Source organism: Lithobates pipiens, unplaced genomic scaffold (assembly GCF_037356315.1).
Source record: "Lithobates pipiens isolate NorthernLeopardFrog02 unplaced genomic scaffold, aLitPip1_a1.2 Scaffold_22, whole genome shotgun sequence".
NCBI classification, from domain to species: Eukaryota; Metazoa; Chordata; class Amphibia; order Anura; family Ranidae; genus Lithobates; species Lithobates pipiens.
In genome coordinates this window covers 32,742,450-32,760,060 of record NW_027507784.1, presented here as the reverse complement: position 1 = coordinate 32,760,060, position 17,611 = coordinate 32,742,450, and the positions used below count along the sequence as shown (strand labels likewise).

Sequence of the window (17,611 nt, the reverse complement as noted above, 5' to 3'; positions counted from 1 at the left end):
AGCAATCAGTGCTATTTAAATGCACTGATTCCTGTGTAAATGACACTGGCAGTGAAGGCGTTAACCACTAGGGGGCAGGGAGGGGTTATGTGTGACGTTATGTGTTTTTTTTTATTGTAGGGGGGTGTGGCCTGGAATGTGACATCACTGATTGTCTTTCCCTATAACAGGGAACAGATGATCAGTGACAGCCACAGTAGGAAGCACGAGGAGAGGTTTGTTTACACAGACCTCTCCTCGTTCCTCAGCTCTGTGACCCGATCGCGGGACACCAGCGATCACGGAGCTCAGGACCGGGTCGGGAGCGTGCCACCAGCGCCCACGGCTGGGCACTTAAAGAGCAACGTACCTGTACATGCTTGTGCCCAGCCGTGCCATTCTGCCGACGTAAATATGTGCAGTTAATATATGAAAAACTTAGACAAGGACATGATGGTCACAGGGCATTCTCTGCCAGGAACATCTAGAACAAAGTTTAACACACTACTGCAAATAAGGTTTATATAAAAACATTCTGCCATGCATATGCCGGTCACAAGATGCACTGTCATCGCTGTATATGTCATCGCACAAGTTTTCAGCGGACTGTCTGTTCGTCGTGTGTGGTCAAGTCCGTTCATTTAAAAGTTGGACGGACTGTCAGTCAGACTGTCTGACGAACTTAGTTGGGCGGACAATCCGCCCATGTGTACGCGGCCTTAGTCGTCTCTCCACAAATCTGCCCTTTATGGAAGAGTGACAAGAAGAAAGACATTGGTGAAATAAAGCCATGAGAAGTCCTGTTTGCAGTTTGTGAGAAGCCATGTGGGGGACACAGCAAACATGTGGAAGAAGGTGATCTGGTCAGATGAGACCAAAATGTTACTTTTTGGTCTAAAAACAAAACGCTATGTGTGGCGGAAAACTAACACTGCACATCACCCTGAACACACCATCCCCACCGTGAAACATGGTGGTGGCAGCATCATGTGGTGGGGATGCTTTTCTTAAGCAGGGACAGGGAAGCTGGTCAGAGTTGATAGGAAGATGGATGGAGCCAAATACAGGGCAATCTTAAGCCCCGTACACACTATCAGATTGTCTGCTGAGTTTTTCCTTCAGATTTACCAAAACCATATAATATGAGGTCAAACCTTAGGAGTTTCAATGTGTATGCAATCAGACAGGCCCTTCTACTACATGGTTTTGGTAAATCTGAAGGAAAAACTCAGCAGACAATCTGATAGTGTGTACGGGGCTTTAGAAGAAAACCTGTTAGAGTCTGCAAAAGACTTGAGACCGGGGTGGAGGTTCACATTCCAGCAGGACAATGACCCAAAACATACAGCCAGAGCTACAATGGAATGGTTTAGATCAAACCCCAGTCAAGGCCCAGCCAAAGCCCAGACCTAAATCCAATTGAGAATCTGTGGCAAGAATTGCTGTTCACAGATGCTCTCCATCCAATCTGACAGAGCTTAAGATATTTTGCAAAGAAGAATGAGCAAACTGTCACTTTCTAGATGTGCGAAGCTGATAGAGACATCCCCGAAAAGACTTGCAGCTCTAATTGCAGTGAAAGGTGGTTCTACAAAGGGGGGGGGGGGGGTGCTGAATACAAATGCACACCACACTTTTCACATAATTATTTGTAAAAAAAAAAATGTAAACCATTTATCATTTTCCTTCCACTTCACAATTACTGTATATATGTATGTACTATATTGTCAAAAGTATTGGGACACTTGCCTTTACATGGACATGAGGTTTAATGGCATCCCAGTCTTAGTCCGTAGGGTTCAATATTGCATCGGCCCGCCCTTTGCAGCTATAACAGCTTCAACTCTTCTAGGAAGACAGGCCACAAGGTTTAGGAGTGTGTCTATGGAAATGTTTGACCATTCTTCCCCTAGAGTATTTGTGAGGTCAGGCACTGATGTTAGACAAGAAAGCCTTGCAGTCCGTGCTCTAATTCATCCCAAAGGTGTTCTATCAGGTTGAGGTCATGCCTCTGTGCAGGCCAGTCAATTTTCTCCAACCCAAATTCACTCATCTATGTCTTTACGGATCTTGCTTTGTGCACTGGTCCAAATCATTTGGTGGAGGGAGGATTATGGTGTGGGGGTTGTTTTCCAGTGGTTGGGCTTGGCCCCTTAGTTCCAGTAAAGGAAACTCTTAAGGCGTCAGCATACCAAGACATTTTGGACAATTTCATGCTCCCAACTTTGTGGGAACAGTTTGGGGATGGCCCCTTCCTGTTCCAACATGACTGCCCACCAGTGCTCAAAGCACAAAAATCTTGTCCAACATCAGTACCTGACCTCACATATTGCGCTTCTGGAAGAATGGTCAAACATTCCCATAGACACCCTCCTAAACCTCGTGGACGGCTTTCCCAGAAGAGATGAAGCTGTTATAGCTGCAAAGGGTGGGCCAACTCAATATTGAACCCTGCGGGTGAAGACTGGGATGCCATTAAACTTCATGTTCGTGTAAAGGCAGGTGTCCCAATACTTTTGACAATATAGTATATATAAATATATAATTTTAGAAATGGAATTAGATACCCACAGCTTCAGATATAATGGAGTAAGCTGCATATTTCAAAATTTGTACATTTATTTGGTCATTTTAGTATTGATATCTGTTTTTTTTTTTTGGTATGTAATGGAGTATACCGTGTATTATATTAGCATTTTTTGAGCAGGTATAGAGGTTAGATTTCCAATAATATTGGTATGGTAAGTAAGCCTTTTAATGTTATTTATTTTTTTATTTTATTTTTTCTAAAACATATGATTTTCAAGGTGGACTGATACGGTAAGAAGCTCTCCTATAGTGTTCATAAATTAGTCTCAATTTTTGTAAGAGCTCTTGTAATTCAGATTTTACAGTTAATGGCCAGATTTATTGTCTTTTATTGAATACTTTTAAAGTATCTGTCTACCCAATCATATTCATGGGTTATGGATAGCAGATTCAGCGCTAATCTCCTCACACCTGCTGTGGTTTTCAGTGCAGTAAATGTTTATTTCATACTACATTATAGAGAATGCAACTCTTCTCGCGGTAGTAGTGAAAATCCACATAGGTGAGTTTCATAGAAGTCAATTTGGGGCACAGGAGACAGAGGAGGTTCAATCTACCACATTAAAATAATAGTTTAGGTTGGGTGACCCTTGCATGTAGGGCCGTTTTTAAGGCAGGGCAAAAGGGGCAGCTGCCCTGGGCCCTGTCATTGTTGTGGGGCCCAAAGCAGCTGCCTAATACTTGCCAACTATCCTGGTTTAAATTGTATTAATCCCTTGAGGTTTTAGTCCTGTGCTGTGTCCCTATATCTCAGTGTGAAGTGCTGCTACTAATGCTGCCCAGCTCTGCCCTATTGTTGTGTACAGATGACTCACCTGCAGACCCTGTGTTTACATGTAAATTGGCTGCATTCATATTTAAATAGCGGTGTCCGGCAGCATTGATATGTATATCATGCCGCACTGAGGTCATATCCACAGTAATCTCTAGCAACCAATAAACAAGCAGAAATCATGTGCTGTAACCTCTAGCAACTAATCAGTGAGCCATAATGTGTGCTGTAACATCTAGCAACCAGTCAGTGAGCGGTAATGATACACTGTAACCTCTAGCGACCAATCGCAATAGCTGCCTGATCTAATTCAGTTAACTGATTTTGAGTCTCGCTGCTATATTGTATGTCTCAGAGCAGGTGGAGAGCAAAACTGCATGGGGGGGGGGGGGGGGGCAAGAAAAGTTTTGCCCAGGGTCCAATCAATATTAAAGACGGCCCTGCTTGCATGTGCTGTATATGTTGAGATTCTTACATCTATGTGTCTATTCCAGAACATTCACGGACAGAAAAATCTCTGCCCAACACCAGTGTGGAAAAGGAAACAAGAGACATCTTAGTAACACATTTGAAAACACTGGGAGAGGACGGCATAGCAAGATTTAAGGAATTTCTTTGTTTATTAGAGCCACCTCTTAAAGGAGGCAAAATTCAGACAAGACACGTTAAAGAGAAATCTGTGGAAGATATGGTTGACCTCATCATTCGCTATCATACTATGAGACATGCACGAGCAACGGTCAGAAAAGTTCTTGTACGTATGAAGGAAAACAATATAAAAATGTTGATTGAGAAAGATTTCAGAAAGGTGAGTAAAACAAATGCTAGTAATCAAACAACTGTATTATCACTTCTCTATGCCATAATACAAGTACAGGTCAATTCAACAACATTTGCGCCCACAAGAGAGGTTGTTTCTCATCAATATTTATCAAGATTCTGGAACTGTGGGTGATTGGCCTTGTCCTCCTGCATTGGGCGACACAGCCGTAGGGTCTCCTGTGGTTTCTGCCTAACAACGCCATGACCATGGTATTCATAGATCATCAAGAAGAAACAAAAAGTTAGGCAGCTCAGGAGGAACTGAATCTCATCCTGTCCTGAGTGGAGATTTGTATTCCAACCCTGTCCGCTCTGTCCGTAGTTCACATTCCAAGAGTGGAAAATTAGCAGACCGATTTCCTCAGCTGTCAGCAGTTGTCTCCGGTGGAATGGGCTCTTCAGGAGTTTGAGGAGATCAGTCAACGGTGGGACACAATGGATGTGGACCTTTTGGCATCCAGGTTCAATGCAAAACTGCAATGAAAAATAGGAGCTGCACTCTAATGCTACGTACACACGACCGGACTTTTTGACAGCAAAGGTCCGACGGAACGAGTCCGTCGGACAATTCATAGTTTCATAGTTAGTAGGGTTGAATAAAGACACCGTCCATCCAGTTCAACCTGAGCGAGTGTCTACAATTGTCCCTATCCCTGTATTATTGCACACTCACATCAGTCCCTACCCTCAAGAACTACCCTCATATACTAAGGCCAATTTTGGACAGAAGTCAATTAACCTACCTGCATGTCTTTGGATTGTGGGAGGAAACTGGAGTACCCAGTTTGATTGTGTGTGTGTGGGCTACATCAGACCTTTGCTTGCCAAAAATCTGGCGGACTTTAGAAATAGAACATGTTTTAAATTCTCCCACCGGAACTCCGCCGGACCAAGAAATCCGTTCGTGTGTATGCTAGTCCGACAGACAAAAACCGACGCTAGGGCAGCTATTGGCTACTGGCTATGAACTTCCTTATTCTAGTCCGGTGGTACGTCATCACGTTCAAATCTGTCGGACTTTGGTGTGATTGTGTGTGGCCAAGTCCGTTCATTCAGAAAGTCTGTCGGAACTCCGCCGAAAGTCCGTCGGAAAGACCGTCGGACCTAGTCCCTCGAAAAGTCCGGTCGTGTGTACGCGGCATAATAAATCAAATGTAGTGACAAAATAATGATAATAAGTGAATCAACAAATTGTACAATACACAATTTTGTGACCATATGTCAATCAACAATGTGAATCAGCAAGTCCCAAAAGTTTGATAAGAAACTTGAACAAATTAATCTTTCAAGAGTAAAGATGATGTATAGTGAACAAAACACAGTGTTTCATGTCCTCCTCGTGTGGATAACAAATTCACACCGACAGACAAGTGCAAATCCACCACCACATAAAGTGCACGCTTACCAGCTTGCACAAGCTGACTCGCTTTTGGCTAATACCCAGCCAGGGCCTTTTCCTCCAGTGATGGCAAATGGATGGCAGATTCGACCACAACAACCTCCAAACACCACTATCAGGTGGGTAATCTTTGGTTATCACAAGGGCACAAAGGATCCAAGGTCCTCACTGAACCAGCACTAGATTGAGGGACCAATGGATTGTGGGATAGATAGTTTCTATATTGGAAATGTTAGTTTTCAGACTGCAGACAGGGGTTATGCATCAACCTGTGCAGTGTCATGCCACATGCTTCATGCTGTACTGATTTGTTCAAGCTACAGGACCATTGGCATCTTTTTAATAGGACCGGCAGCTCCTGTCATTTTTCAAAACCGTTAGAAAAAAAAAGATATTTTTCTTGCAAAATGGCAGCTTGGAAGGCCTCTGTACACTGAGCGCCCTCCAAAATCTCACCTTCTGCTTATGCGATTGGCTAGGTGCTTTTCCCTGCACTGAGATAAAGTCAAATTCTAGCCACTCTGAAGGGTTCCTAGCCACTCAGCCTTGGGAGGGATGCTCCGGACCACTCCCACACAGAGACACTCAGCCGGTGTCCCTCAGAGGCATATCGAGGCTTCAGCTGCTCATACCTGGCGCTCGTGGACTCCTCCATAGAGACATCCCGGCGGCTCTCCTGTGTTGTCGCATGTGGAAGCACCTACCCGCTCTAGCATTCTGTAAGTGCACCCTACATTGTTCATGCATTCCTGTGTTTTTTACTGAATAAATTGTATGCTGCTTAAGGATCTGCCTGGTGCTCCTCTGTTTAAAATGATCTTTTCCTCTTGTTTTATAGGTTATTGTTAAATGTTTAAAACCATCAAATGATAAATACACAAAAAACAAAACAAAAATAATCTCTTGCACTGTTCTGTATGGTCCCTTTATCTTTTTTAGTTTCTAGTTTGCACCTTTTTTCCCCAAACCTAAACAAAAAAAAAAAAAACATAAAGAAATACTAGAAAGTACAATTCCAAACATATTGAGAGTATAAATAAAGGAAAAACTTTATTAGTTTTGGATAGAGTGGAGAGGGATTAGAACACCTGTCAATTCTATTTGCTATATGTGTCCCTGTTAAGCCCCATACACACTGTCAGATTGCCTGCAGATATTTGTCTTCAGATTTACAAAAAACATGTAGTAGAAGGGCCTGCCTGATTGCATACAAATTGAAACTCTTAGCCCTTGTACAGACAGTCGGACATTCCGATGGACAATTTCCGATCGGACCGTGTTGTCGGCTCCATCGGACTGTTTCCGTCGGAGTATCCGACGGACCAAGTTTTCCAGCTGGGCTATAAAATTTTCCGACAACATGATCCGATTGGACTTTGTCATTGGAGTTTCCAATGAGCGGAAGCTCCACTTTAGGGTGGACCTCCGCTTTAAGATAACAACGTAATTATTATTGTACAGGATTTATATAGCGCCAACCATTTGTGCAGCACTTTGCAACATAAGGGCAGACAGTACAGTTACAATACAATTCAAAGCAGGAGGAATTAAAATGCCCTGCTTGTAATACATATATATATATATATATATATATATATATTTATGGCTGGAGCCCTATGGCCGATACGTATCTGAACAAAACAAGCTTATCATGAGACACCTTCTATGAAATGGACCTGAAAGTGTGCCCTGGTCTAATGGACGGTATACCAAAATAAGGGGGCATACCCAGTAATTAGCATGAATATGATTGAAGAGAAATGTTTTTGATAAATGCCCTAAAAAGGGGATGGGAGGGAGGGTATTGCGCACCGGAAACCGACAATTACCACAGGCGAACGGGCTGGTTAAATACCCCCCGGGCTCCTCCCATAAATTCAGGCCACCATACTGGCCTTCTTACTTATGGCTGGAGCCCTATGGCCGATACGTATCTGAACAAAACAAGCTTATCATGAGACACCTTCTATGAAATGGACCTGAAAGTGTGCCCTGGTCTAATGGACGGTATACCAAAATAAGGGGGCAAAAACAGTCAGGTAGGGATAAGAGAGTTTTATTGTTTCCTGATTAATTTTTATTGAGCCAGTTGAGTGAATGCTCGAGACATCTCCACCTGTGGGTTAGGGATGTACCGAGTGAAGCAGGCCGACTTCCACCTGCCCAACCTTTTGATGACATGGTCCGGGACCCCATGCCGGGATGCGGATGAAGCTGCTCCAATGCGGAAGGAGTGGCCGGAATACTCACTAGGATTGAGGAGCAGGTTGCGGAGGAGAATCCTGACATGCTTAATAAATTGCTGGTTAGTTAGTGGTTTGACCGGGAAGGGCAAAAGTGGGCTAGAGTCCGGGAGCTCGGGCAGCCGAGCGAGAAACTGTGTGAGCATCGTGACCGGGCACCAGGCATTGTTGGTTTTGTAGAGGTGGATATCTACGCCGGTGCCTGTCTGCTGGGTCTTGGTTACCGGGAGGTGGAGGATGAAATGGTCCTGGTGACGGAGCAGATGACGTCTGCGGAGGACTGGGCCGTGTAGGCTGTTGTGAGTGAACTCACCGGGCCGAAGGAAGCCATAGAAGGCCAGGTAAATGGCTGCCTGTATGACCAGACTGGGGAGAACACCAAAGGGGTAGCCGTTGAGTATGGTGGACATGTCCCTGAAGATGGCACTGGTGATGGGGAGCCGCTTGACTTTTACTGGCGGCTGTTGTTTTTGGATGCCGCGTAGTATGGCTCGGACAGCGTGGGACGAGAAAACAGAGGGTTTGGTAGGATCCTGGATTGAAAGGAAATGCTGAACACCAGCTAAGTATAAGCGAATGGTGTTAAAAGACAAGGCCAGTTGGTTGTGGCAGTACGAGATGAAGGCTAGAATGTGTCTAGCATCTGTGGGGGTGCCTACTGAGGAGGTGACCAGAAATGCGTTGAAGGTTCTCCAGGCTACCTGGTAGGCTTTGAGAGTATTGTCCGATAACGAACGGTTGATAAGCTGCGTGGCTCCTAGTAAATGCGGCTCTAGTCCAGGGTCAACTGCGACCAATGCGGGATAGGCGCTGATGCGGCATCTGCACTGGGAACCTGTAGGAAGAAGGACCGGAAATTAAGGCGGGACAGGGCGTCAGCTGCCCGGTTATATTTCCCTGGGATAAACATGCAGATGACGTTAAATTGGTGCTGTAGTGACAGCTGCACCAGCCTGCGTAGGAAGGACATCACGGAGGGAGATTTAGACCTGCCTTTATTGACAATCTCGGCTGTGGCCTGATTGTCGGTGGTGAAGCCTACCGTTTGTCCGGACCAGGTAGGGCCCCAGAGCTGGGCGGCTGCGACCATGGGGTAGAGCTCGAAGAGTGAAGAGGATTGACTAAAGCCCGGGATGCTAAGTATTTGAGAAGGCCAGGGACCGGCGAACCAATGGTGGCCAAAAATTGCTGCAAACCCTGTAGAGGCTGCGGCATCTGTGACTACCTGTGGTGAGAGAGGTGAAATGCACGGGATGAAGAGGGAGATGCCATTCCAGTTGGACAGGAACTCGTCCCACATTGCCAGGTCTGCTAAGGCTGCGGTATCTAGGCAGAGGATATGATCCGGGTCTTGAGCCTGAGACAGGTAGACCAACAGTCGTGAGACAAAGGAACGGCCTTGTGGGATAATGCGCATGGCATAGTTGAGCATGCCCAACAGTGACTGCAGCTGTCTCCTAGTACATCCCCTGGTTCGAGTGAACTCGTGAAGTGCCGCCCTGATGCGGGTTAGTTTGTCAAGGGGCAGGCTGGCTTTCATGGAGCCGGCGTCTAAAATAACACCAAGGAAGGTGATTGAATGTGCGGGTCCGTCCACCTTATGTTCAGCGATGGGAACATTGAGGTTCCCGAAAACGGTCCTTAACTTGTCGAGATCTCTGGGAGGTGCGCCTGGCCGTTCTATCAACAAAAAGTCATCTAAGTAGTGGATAATTTGCTGACAGCCGACCTTGTGTAAGAGAATCCACTCGAGAGATTGGGCAAATATGTCGAACAGCCACGGGCTGCTTTTGGAGCCGAACGTCAACTTCGTAGCGAAGTAGTATTGATCCTTCCACTTAATCCCGTGCCAGCACCAGAGGGACGGGTGGATAGGCAACAGTTTAAAGGCGTCGGATATGTCCGCTTTAGCCAGCCACGCGCCTGTGCCTACTTTAAGGATGGCCTGGATTGCCATGTCCACTGAGGAATATTTTAAGGAGAATTCTTCAGAAGGGATCAATGAGTTTAAGCTAGGAATGTGAGAAGAACGAGGCGCAGACAGGTCATACACTAAACGACTTTTATTGGAAAACTTGCCCTTGACAAGCCCAATAGGGCTAACTCTCCACATATTGAAGGGGGGCTGAGTGAAGGGGCCTATAACGAAGCCTCGATCCACCTCGTTCTGCAGCAGTAGGTCGATGGCCTGTTCGTCAGAGGCTGCTGAGCGGAGGTTTCTGCACTCGTGGGTTTGGTGAGGTAGGGAGATGAGGCCGGTGTGGAAACCTGCGGTGAAGCCGCCTACGAGGAAGGTGGCTAGTGAAGGAGTGGGGTGCGTGTTGAGGTAGAAGCCCAGGCAAAGTACGTCTATCCGGCTCAGTCATGAACCTTTGTGCGCTTTGACCTCGCACAAATTTCTGGGGTGCGCCCTGTGGCATATAACGCAGATATGCAGTAGACGGCACTGGCTGTAATTACAAGAACCGTAGTTAAAATTATTGCAGATGGCCGCACCCCCAATGGTTCGGACCGTGCGTCCAAACTTGTCCACCTGGTTCTTAGGTGCCGAGCCTGATGGGCCTGGGGCTGCGGTAGAGGTGGAGGGGAACTCTACTGGGCGAGTAGCCGGTATGTTGGCGCACCAGGGAGCGGTATGGGTGGAGGACTGGCAGATGGCACACAGGGGTGAACGAAGGCCGGCAAAATGCCGGCAGAATAGTTCCGTATCCATCAGGCTCCAGTCTGTGAGAGACTGGAACTGTGCCAGTTTGGCGGCTGCTTTCGCTGAAAAGGAACGATGGTAGTCGTAGAATGCAAAGCCACCATATTTGTATCCCAGGTCCACCACCGTGTGGAGATATAAATCTAGTTCAACCCTCCTGGCAGGAGAGGCTGAGCAAACGACATCTCTGAGCATGCCAAAGGCTAGGGTAAACTCGGGGATGGATAGCTTCCGGTTTAGCCTGGGGTCCTTAGCTTTGAGAACTACGGATACATCCCCCCAGGTGTAAGCCTTGTTCTCTGCCAGGTCATGCACCGAAATGAGCAAGGAGGCAAGGTTAACATCCTTGCCGTCCAAGATGTCCTTCCTAATGCTGGCCGGCACAAGATGTGCTGGACAGACCACGGGACATGTGCCTTCGGTACCTGTTGGTAGTGGAGACGGGACTGCGTCCGGAACAGGGGTGGCTGTAGCTAGAGGTGTTTCTAAGAGGGTCACTCTGGTCTGAACATCCGTGACCGAGCTGGACAGAGATGACACCATGGTATGCAGTTGGCCTATAGCCGAAGAGATGGACTGCAGCGTAGCCTGAGGCGGGGTACTAGGCCCGGCGGTAGCTGGGGGGGGTAGAGAGGAGCCTAAACAGCTCTGCCTTCCTAGCTGTGGCTGGGAAGGGAATGCCCCTGCGTCTGAGCTCCGCTGACAGCCTAGGGATAGTCCAGCCCCTGAAAGACTGTATGCTGTCGCCCACTGAAGGCGGGCGAGGAGACAGGGGGGCAGTAAGGTCTTCACTGCTGGTCTGGGACATGGTTCCTGATGGATCGAGCCCCGGGAGTGATGTCCTATCTCTTTTGGGGAAGATAGATGGACGACCGGAACCTATAGAGGATGACAAAGTCAAGACTGTTTCTCTATTTTCCCAAGTGAGCCCACCTGTTGCTTGGGTACTAAGGCGGAAGCGAACGCGAATACACATATATACTGACGTGCCTTCGCCTACATACATATGTGTACCGGTCCGTCTCGCTGTCGCCTTTTCCACTCCTAGCCCTTCATTTTTTTTTTTTTTTTTTTTTACCTGGGAGACGACGTCCAAGCTGGTGCAGGGTGGACCTACTAAGCTTTGACTGACCTGGAGAGAGAAACAACAGATGACAATTGTTTGAGGGAGCCTAACAAGGAAACTGGCATGTGACGTAGGCAGTTGGCTAACACAACTGAAGTGCACCGGTGAGTAGATATTTCTCCGCCATGATTCCTAAACCATCACGCCGCTATTCCCTCATTGTTTCTGTTTTCCTTTTGGGATTTCCGTATTTCTCCCCCCCTTTTTTTTTTTTTTTTTTTTTTTGACCCAGCGCCAGACAACCTGTGAAAAAAACAAATGAAATGTGGCTGTTCCCTCTGGGGCACGCCGAACCGTATCGATGCATCATAGATGCTACTGGATTCGGATCGGAGCGCTATAAGTGACCATGAAATGAAGCACGATTGCCGTGACAGAGGCACAAACTGGTCGTGTCGTAAGTACAACTGACAGCAGAACGGACTCTGGAGCACGTACTGAAATGAGGGCAATAACCTGGGGCGAACCGGAACGAATCGGTGCATCCGATCGTGCGACTGGATTCGAACCGGAGCGCGGAATGTGACAGTGAAATGAATTGAAGGACTACTGTCATGACAGAGGCCTGGGATGGCCGGCCACAAACTGAGGCTGGAACCAACCCGGATTTCTGGAGCATGCACTGAAATGAGGCCGAAAAAGCTACAAAATGTGGGACCGTCCGGGCGAATCGATGCAAACGAAATGCGACCGGATTCGACCTGGGCGAACTAGATGAGGATGAAATGTTTCCCATGGTAGAGCTGCGACTCGGAGAGGACGCGACTCGCAACCGTCAACGAACGGGCTCTAGCGCATGTACTGAAATGAGGCCAACGACAACTGGGACACGTTGACCAAACCTGTGCGTTTTGAAAAAAAACGTCTGGTATTGATTCGAACGTAGTGGTGACGTGAAATGATTCCCATGACAGGGCCCGGGTTGAAATGGTAACGAACGGGCTCTGGAGCATGTACTGAAATGAGGCCAAGCTATTTGGGACACGTTTAATCGAACCTGTGCGTTTTTTTTTTTTTTTTTTTGGCAAACGACTGGTATCGATTCGAACGTAGTAGGTGACGTGAAATGAACCCATGACAGAGACCCGGACGGTAGGAACGAGCGGGCTCTGGAGCATGTACCGAAATGAGGCCGAATACCTAGGGGCACACCGGGACGAATCGGCGCATTTAGGTGATGCAACTGGATTCGAATCGGAGCGTAGTAAGTGACAGGTGAAATGAAGAAATGGCCTACGTGAGCCAGCTTGTGGCAGAGGCATGGGTCGTTGTGCCGTAAGATACGACTGGCAACGATATGACTGCGGAACACGACGAACAAGATTATGCAACCAGCAGCTAACAAGGTATCACAGACAATCTACCGAACGACGCCCGTGAAATGAAGGGCGTGTGCGGGCATGTGCGACATGAGTGATAACAACCCGGTATCATCACGAACGATATGACATTTTTGGGTTTTACGACACTCGAACAAAATAGAAATGAAGGTCAATCGAGACCCCTACCTGCGGCAGTCGAGCCGGCGAGATTTGTACAAAACCGGACGGAACACGAGAACTACGAGACTTCCAAGAAGGGAGACGTTTGTCTGAACGGTAATCGAATGGTGATCAACACGAGCTGTCGGCCTAGTGACGTGGTATTGCGCACCGGAAACCGACAATTACCACAGGCGAACGGGCTGGTTAAATACCCCCCGGGCTCCTCCCATAAATTCAGGCCACCATACTGGCCTTCTTACATATATATATATATATATATATATTTTTTTTTTTTTTTTTTTTAATGGACAAACAAAGCTTTGTCTTTATGATATTGTCTTGCAACACTTTCTTTTATTTTGAGCAGCGTTAGTTTAAAAATAAATAATGTTAGTGAACATTTTATTCCATAATTGGTCCTGTTTAAAATGACATTAAAGATATGATTCTTCTACAAAGCATTGAAAAATGATGAATAAAGTGCTTTTCAGTTTTGTGCTTTTTTATATGGGAAATGTATAAATATATGTTAAATGTGTAAAAAAAATATTAACAAAATTGTTTAAATATCAACAGTTGATAAAATAACAAAAAAAAACCCAGCAGGAAATAATAGACATGTGCACACTGAAATATTTTGTTTCGCAATTTCGTTTTCGTCCGAAAAATACATTTATTTAGTTACTCCCTAAATCCGTTTTTATTTATTTAGTTTTTGGTAAAAAATTGCATTCATCCGAAAATCCAAATGAATTAAGGTGGAATCTGTCATTGAAGGATTATGGTGTCTGACGAATTTTCAAAGAAGATTCGACGAAGCAGCGAAACTGTATGACTCTGTATGACACCATAAGCCAAAGATTCGACGTTTGTATGTTTTTGGCTGCTTTGTCGAATCTTTATCATTCAAGTTTGAATTTATATGGTTCAAACAGAAAATGGACTGGTGATAGAGATCACTGATCAGACAGGTAACAAGATAGGGTATATAGAATCCATATAGAATCTCAATCTATAATATAGAATCTATAATAATAAATCACCCCCCCCCCCCCACAACACGGGCTGCCTCTGAGGCTATGACAACACTAGCAACACTAGTATCACTATCAGGTTCACAACACTAACACAATAGCAGCAGATTATTATGAAAAACTTAAGTTGAACTGTAGTTTGCTTCACTATTGTTCTGCTGCTGTGCTTATGCTTAAAGCGGAAGTCCACCCTAAAGTGGTACAGGTATCTGCACCCACTTCCGGGATAGCTCTCTGCGGAAAGGGGCGTAGATCTACGCCCCTTTCCGAAAGTCCCCCGCTGTCTACTGGGAAACACACAGATCCCAGAAGCAGCGGGTCCATCGTTATTGCGCAGCGCGACTCGCGCATGCGCAGTAGGGAACCGGGAAATGAAGCCGAAAGGCTCCACTTCCTGATTCCCATACCCAAGATGGCGGCAGCAGCACCCAAGAGACGATCGAGAGATCGGCTTCGGGTGCCGACATCGCGGGCGCGCTGGGCGGGTAAGTGTCCTTATTTTAAAAGTTAGCAGCTGCTGCATTTGTAGCTGCTGGCTTTTAAAAAAAAAAAACGGCGGAACTCTCGGCGGACTCCCGCTTTAATTGCTAAATAATTCAGGTTATCTGACAAACGGACCAGATAAAGCCGCGTACACACGGGCGGACTGTCTGTCCAACTTAGTCTGCTGAAAACACATTTCAGCGGACAGTCCGCTCGTGTGTGGGCTTCAGCTGACTTTTTCAGCGTGCAGTCTGGCGGACTAAGTATTTTGGAATTTCCGTAATATTGTCCGTCCAACTTTGGTTTCAGCGGACAGTCCACTCGTGAGTAGGCTAGTTGGACGGACTAAGTATGGCGCATGCTCAGAAAGGATTTACACGGCGGAAGGTTGCATTGCTGAGTATTGGACGTCCTATTTCTAGTCCCGTCGTACGTGCTGTACACGTCATCGCGCAAACTTTCAACGGACTGTCTGTTCATCGTGTGTGGTCAAGTCCGTTCATTCAAAAGTAGGACGGACTGTCTGTCGGATTGTCTGACGGACTTAGTTGGCCAGACAGTCCGCCCGTGTGTACGCGGCTTAAGATTGACTGTCTTCTGAAATGATTCAGTGTGTGTGTCTCTCTCTGCTAGCAATCATAAGTGAAAGTAAGTTGGCTGTACGTGTGTACTTAGTTCTAGCTATTTTACTGCTCCTCCTCTTTGGTTACAATCGGCAAATATCTCCTAAACCGTGTAGGTTTAGGAGATATTTCTTGGACCTAAACGTAAGCCTTAATCTAGGCTTACCTGTAGGTCAAAGTTGGTTGTAAGGGTTTACAACCACTTTAAGGTTAGGCACATTCGACCACAGGTTCGATAGACACAGATTGTTATTGTCAGCGTCATATCGAATCTCCTATTCTATATCGAACTGTTGTCACAACGAAAAATGAAAATAAAGCATTTGTTTGTCGGATCTTTCGTTTTTCGGATTCTGCACTTTCGTTATCGTTTGTTAAAACGATAATGAAAATACCTGAAATTCGGACGAAAATGCATTCGGACGAAAGCGAATGCACATGTCTAGGAAATAATAGTTCAAGAGAAAAGCAGTATATGGAGTTAATTAACTGCACTCTGTGTCCCTTTAAGCCACAGCCAGTACTCAGCGCAATGGAAATCACACCCAACCACTTTTTCTCAGCTGCGGGGGCCACACTTATGATCTTGCACACAGGCCCACTGCTTTCAGAAAATACCTCTGACCAGAACTCATCATTTCGCATGTATTCCATATGCTTGTATGTGATAACACACAATTCCTATACATCCCATCCATCCCTTACATCACATACATCACATAACATCACATACAAGCACATGGGATGGATGCGAGAGGTGGATCAGCAGGGATGAGTGTGCCAGAACAGGTAGATGTGTCTCATCTCTTTCTTTCACCACTCTGCATATCACACATATCATAGATGAGCAGGAGGGTACAGCAGTGGGGAAAATGAGCGGGAGGGGTTCAGAGGTGGGACAGAAGAGCAGGAGGGTACAGGGGTGGGGCAGATGTGCAGAGAGGTACAGTGGTGAAAGAGATGAGAAGGCGGTTCAGTGTTGGGCAGAAAAGCAGGGGGTAGAGCAGTGGGGCAGATGTGAAATATGGTGTTTTGGTGGGGCAGATGAGCAAGGGGTTACAGCGATGGGGCAGGAGAGTTGGGGGAATAGAGGTGGGGCAGAAGAGCAGGGGGTACAGAGGTGAGCCAGATGTGCAGGAGGTACATTGGTGGGGCAGATAAGAAAGCGGGTTACAGTGGTGGGGCAGATGAGCAGATGGGTTCAGTGTTAGGACAGATGAGAAGGTGATTCAGTAGTGAGACAGAAGAGCATGGGGATATGGCAGAGGAGCAGATGTGCAGGGAGGTAAAGAGGTGGGGCAGATGAGAAAAGGGGTACATTGATAGGGCAGATAAGCAGGAGGGTTACAGTGGTGGGACAAGAGCAAGGGGGTACAGTGGTGGGGCTGATGTGCAGGAGGTAAAGTGATGTGAGGGATGAGAGGGGGGTTCAGCAATGGGACAGAAAAGCAGGGGGGTACAGTGATAGGGCAGATGAGAAGGAGCTTACAGTGGTGGGAAAGATGAGCGGGGGGGGTTCATTGTTGAGGCAGAGAAGAAAGGGGTTACAGCAGTGGGGCACAGGAGCAGGGGGGTACAGAGGTGAGGCAGATGTGCAGAGGAGAAAGGAGGTACATTGGTGGAACACATGAGCAGGGGGTTACAGTGGTGGTGCAGAAGAGCAGATAAGTTCAGTGTTAGGACAGATGATAAGATGGTTCAGTGGTGAAGCAGATGTGCATGGAGGTACAGTGGTGGAGCAGATGAGAAAGGTGGAACATTGGTGGGGCAGATGAGCAGGGGTTACAGAGGTGGGATGGAAGAGCAGGGTGGTACAGTTTTGGGGCAGATGTACAGGAGGTTACAGTGGTGGGACAGATGAGCAGGGGGATACAAAGGTGGGGCAGATGTGCAGGGGGTTACAGTGGTGGGACAAATGAGCAGGGGGGTACAGAGGTGGGGCAGATGAGAAAGGGGTACATTGGTGGGGCAGATGAGCAGGGTGGTACAGTGGTGGGGCAGATGAGAAGGGGGTTACAGTGCTGGGACAGATGAGCAGGGGGGTTACAGTGGTGGGGCAGATGTGCAGGGGGTTACAGTGGTGGGGCAGATGTGCAGGGGGTTACAGTGGTGGGGCAGATGTGCAGGGGGTTACAGTGGTGAAAGAAAATTGCACAGGGGACAGTGATCTGAGGTGGGAAGGTGCATGAATTGGGGCTCATCTGAGACGTACGTGAGAGTGCAGGATGTTTATTTCTCACTACTAAAGTAGTTTACAGCATTTACTTTATAAAAAATCCTTTTCGTGATTGAGAGTGTGAAGTTGACATTTTTTTGTTATAAATTGGCTCAGTTTCTTTAAAAACATTTTTCG

General features: G+C 46.8%; 1 protein-coding gene across 1 annotated transcript in view; it reads left to right on the top strand.

The window, feature by feature from the left end:
• The window catches only part of LOC143925644 (uncharacterized), a 144,056-nt gene that overhangs the window by 25,548 nt on the left and 100,897 nt on the right, over nt 1–17,611 (top strand). Inside the window, exon 7 of the mRNA XM_077450110.1 lies at nt 3,835–4,148. Within this exon, the coding sequence (XP_077306236.1) occupies nt 3,835–4,148 (314 nt within the window). The remainder of the gene's footprint in view (nt 1–3,834; nt 4,149–17,611) is intronic.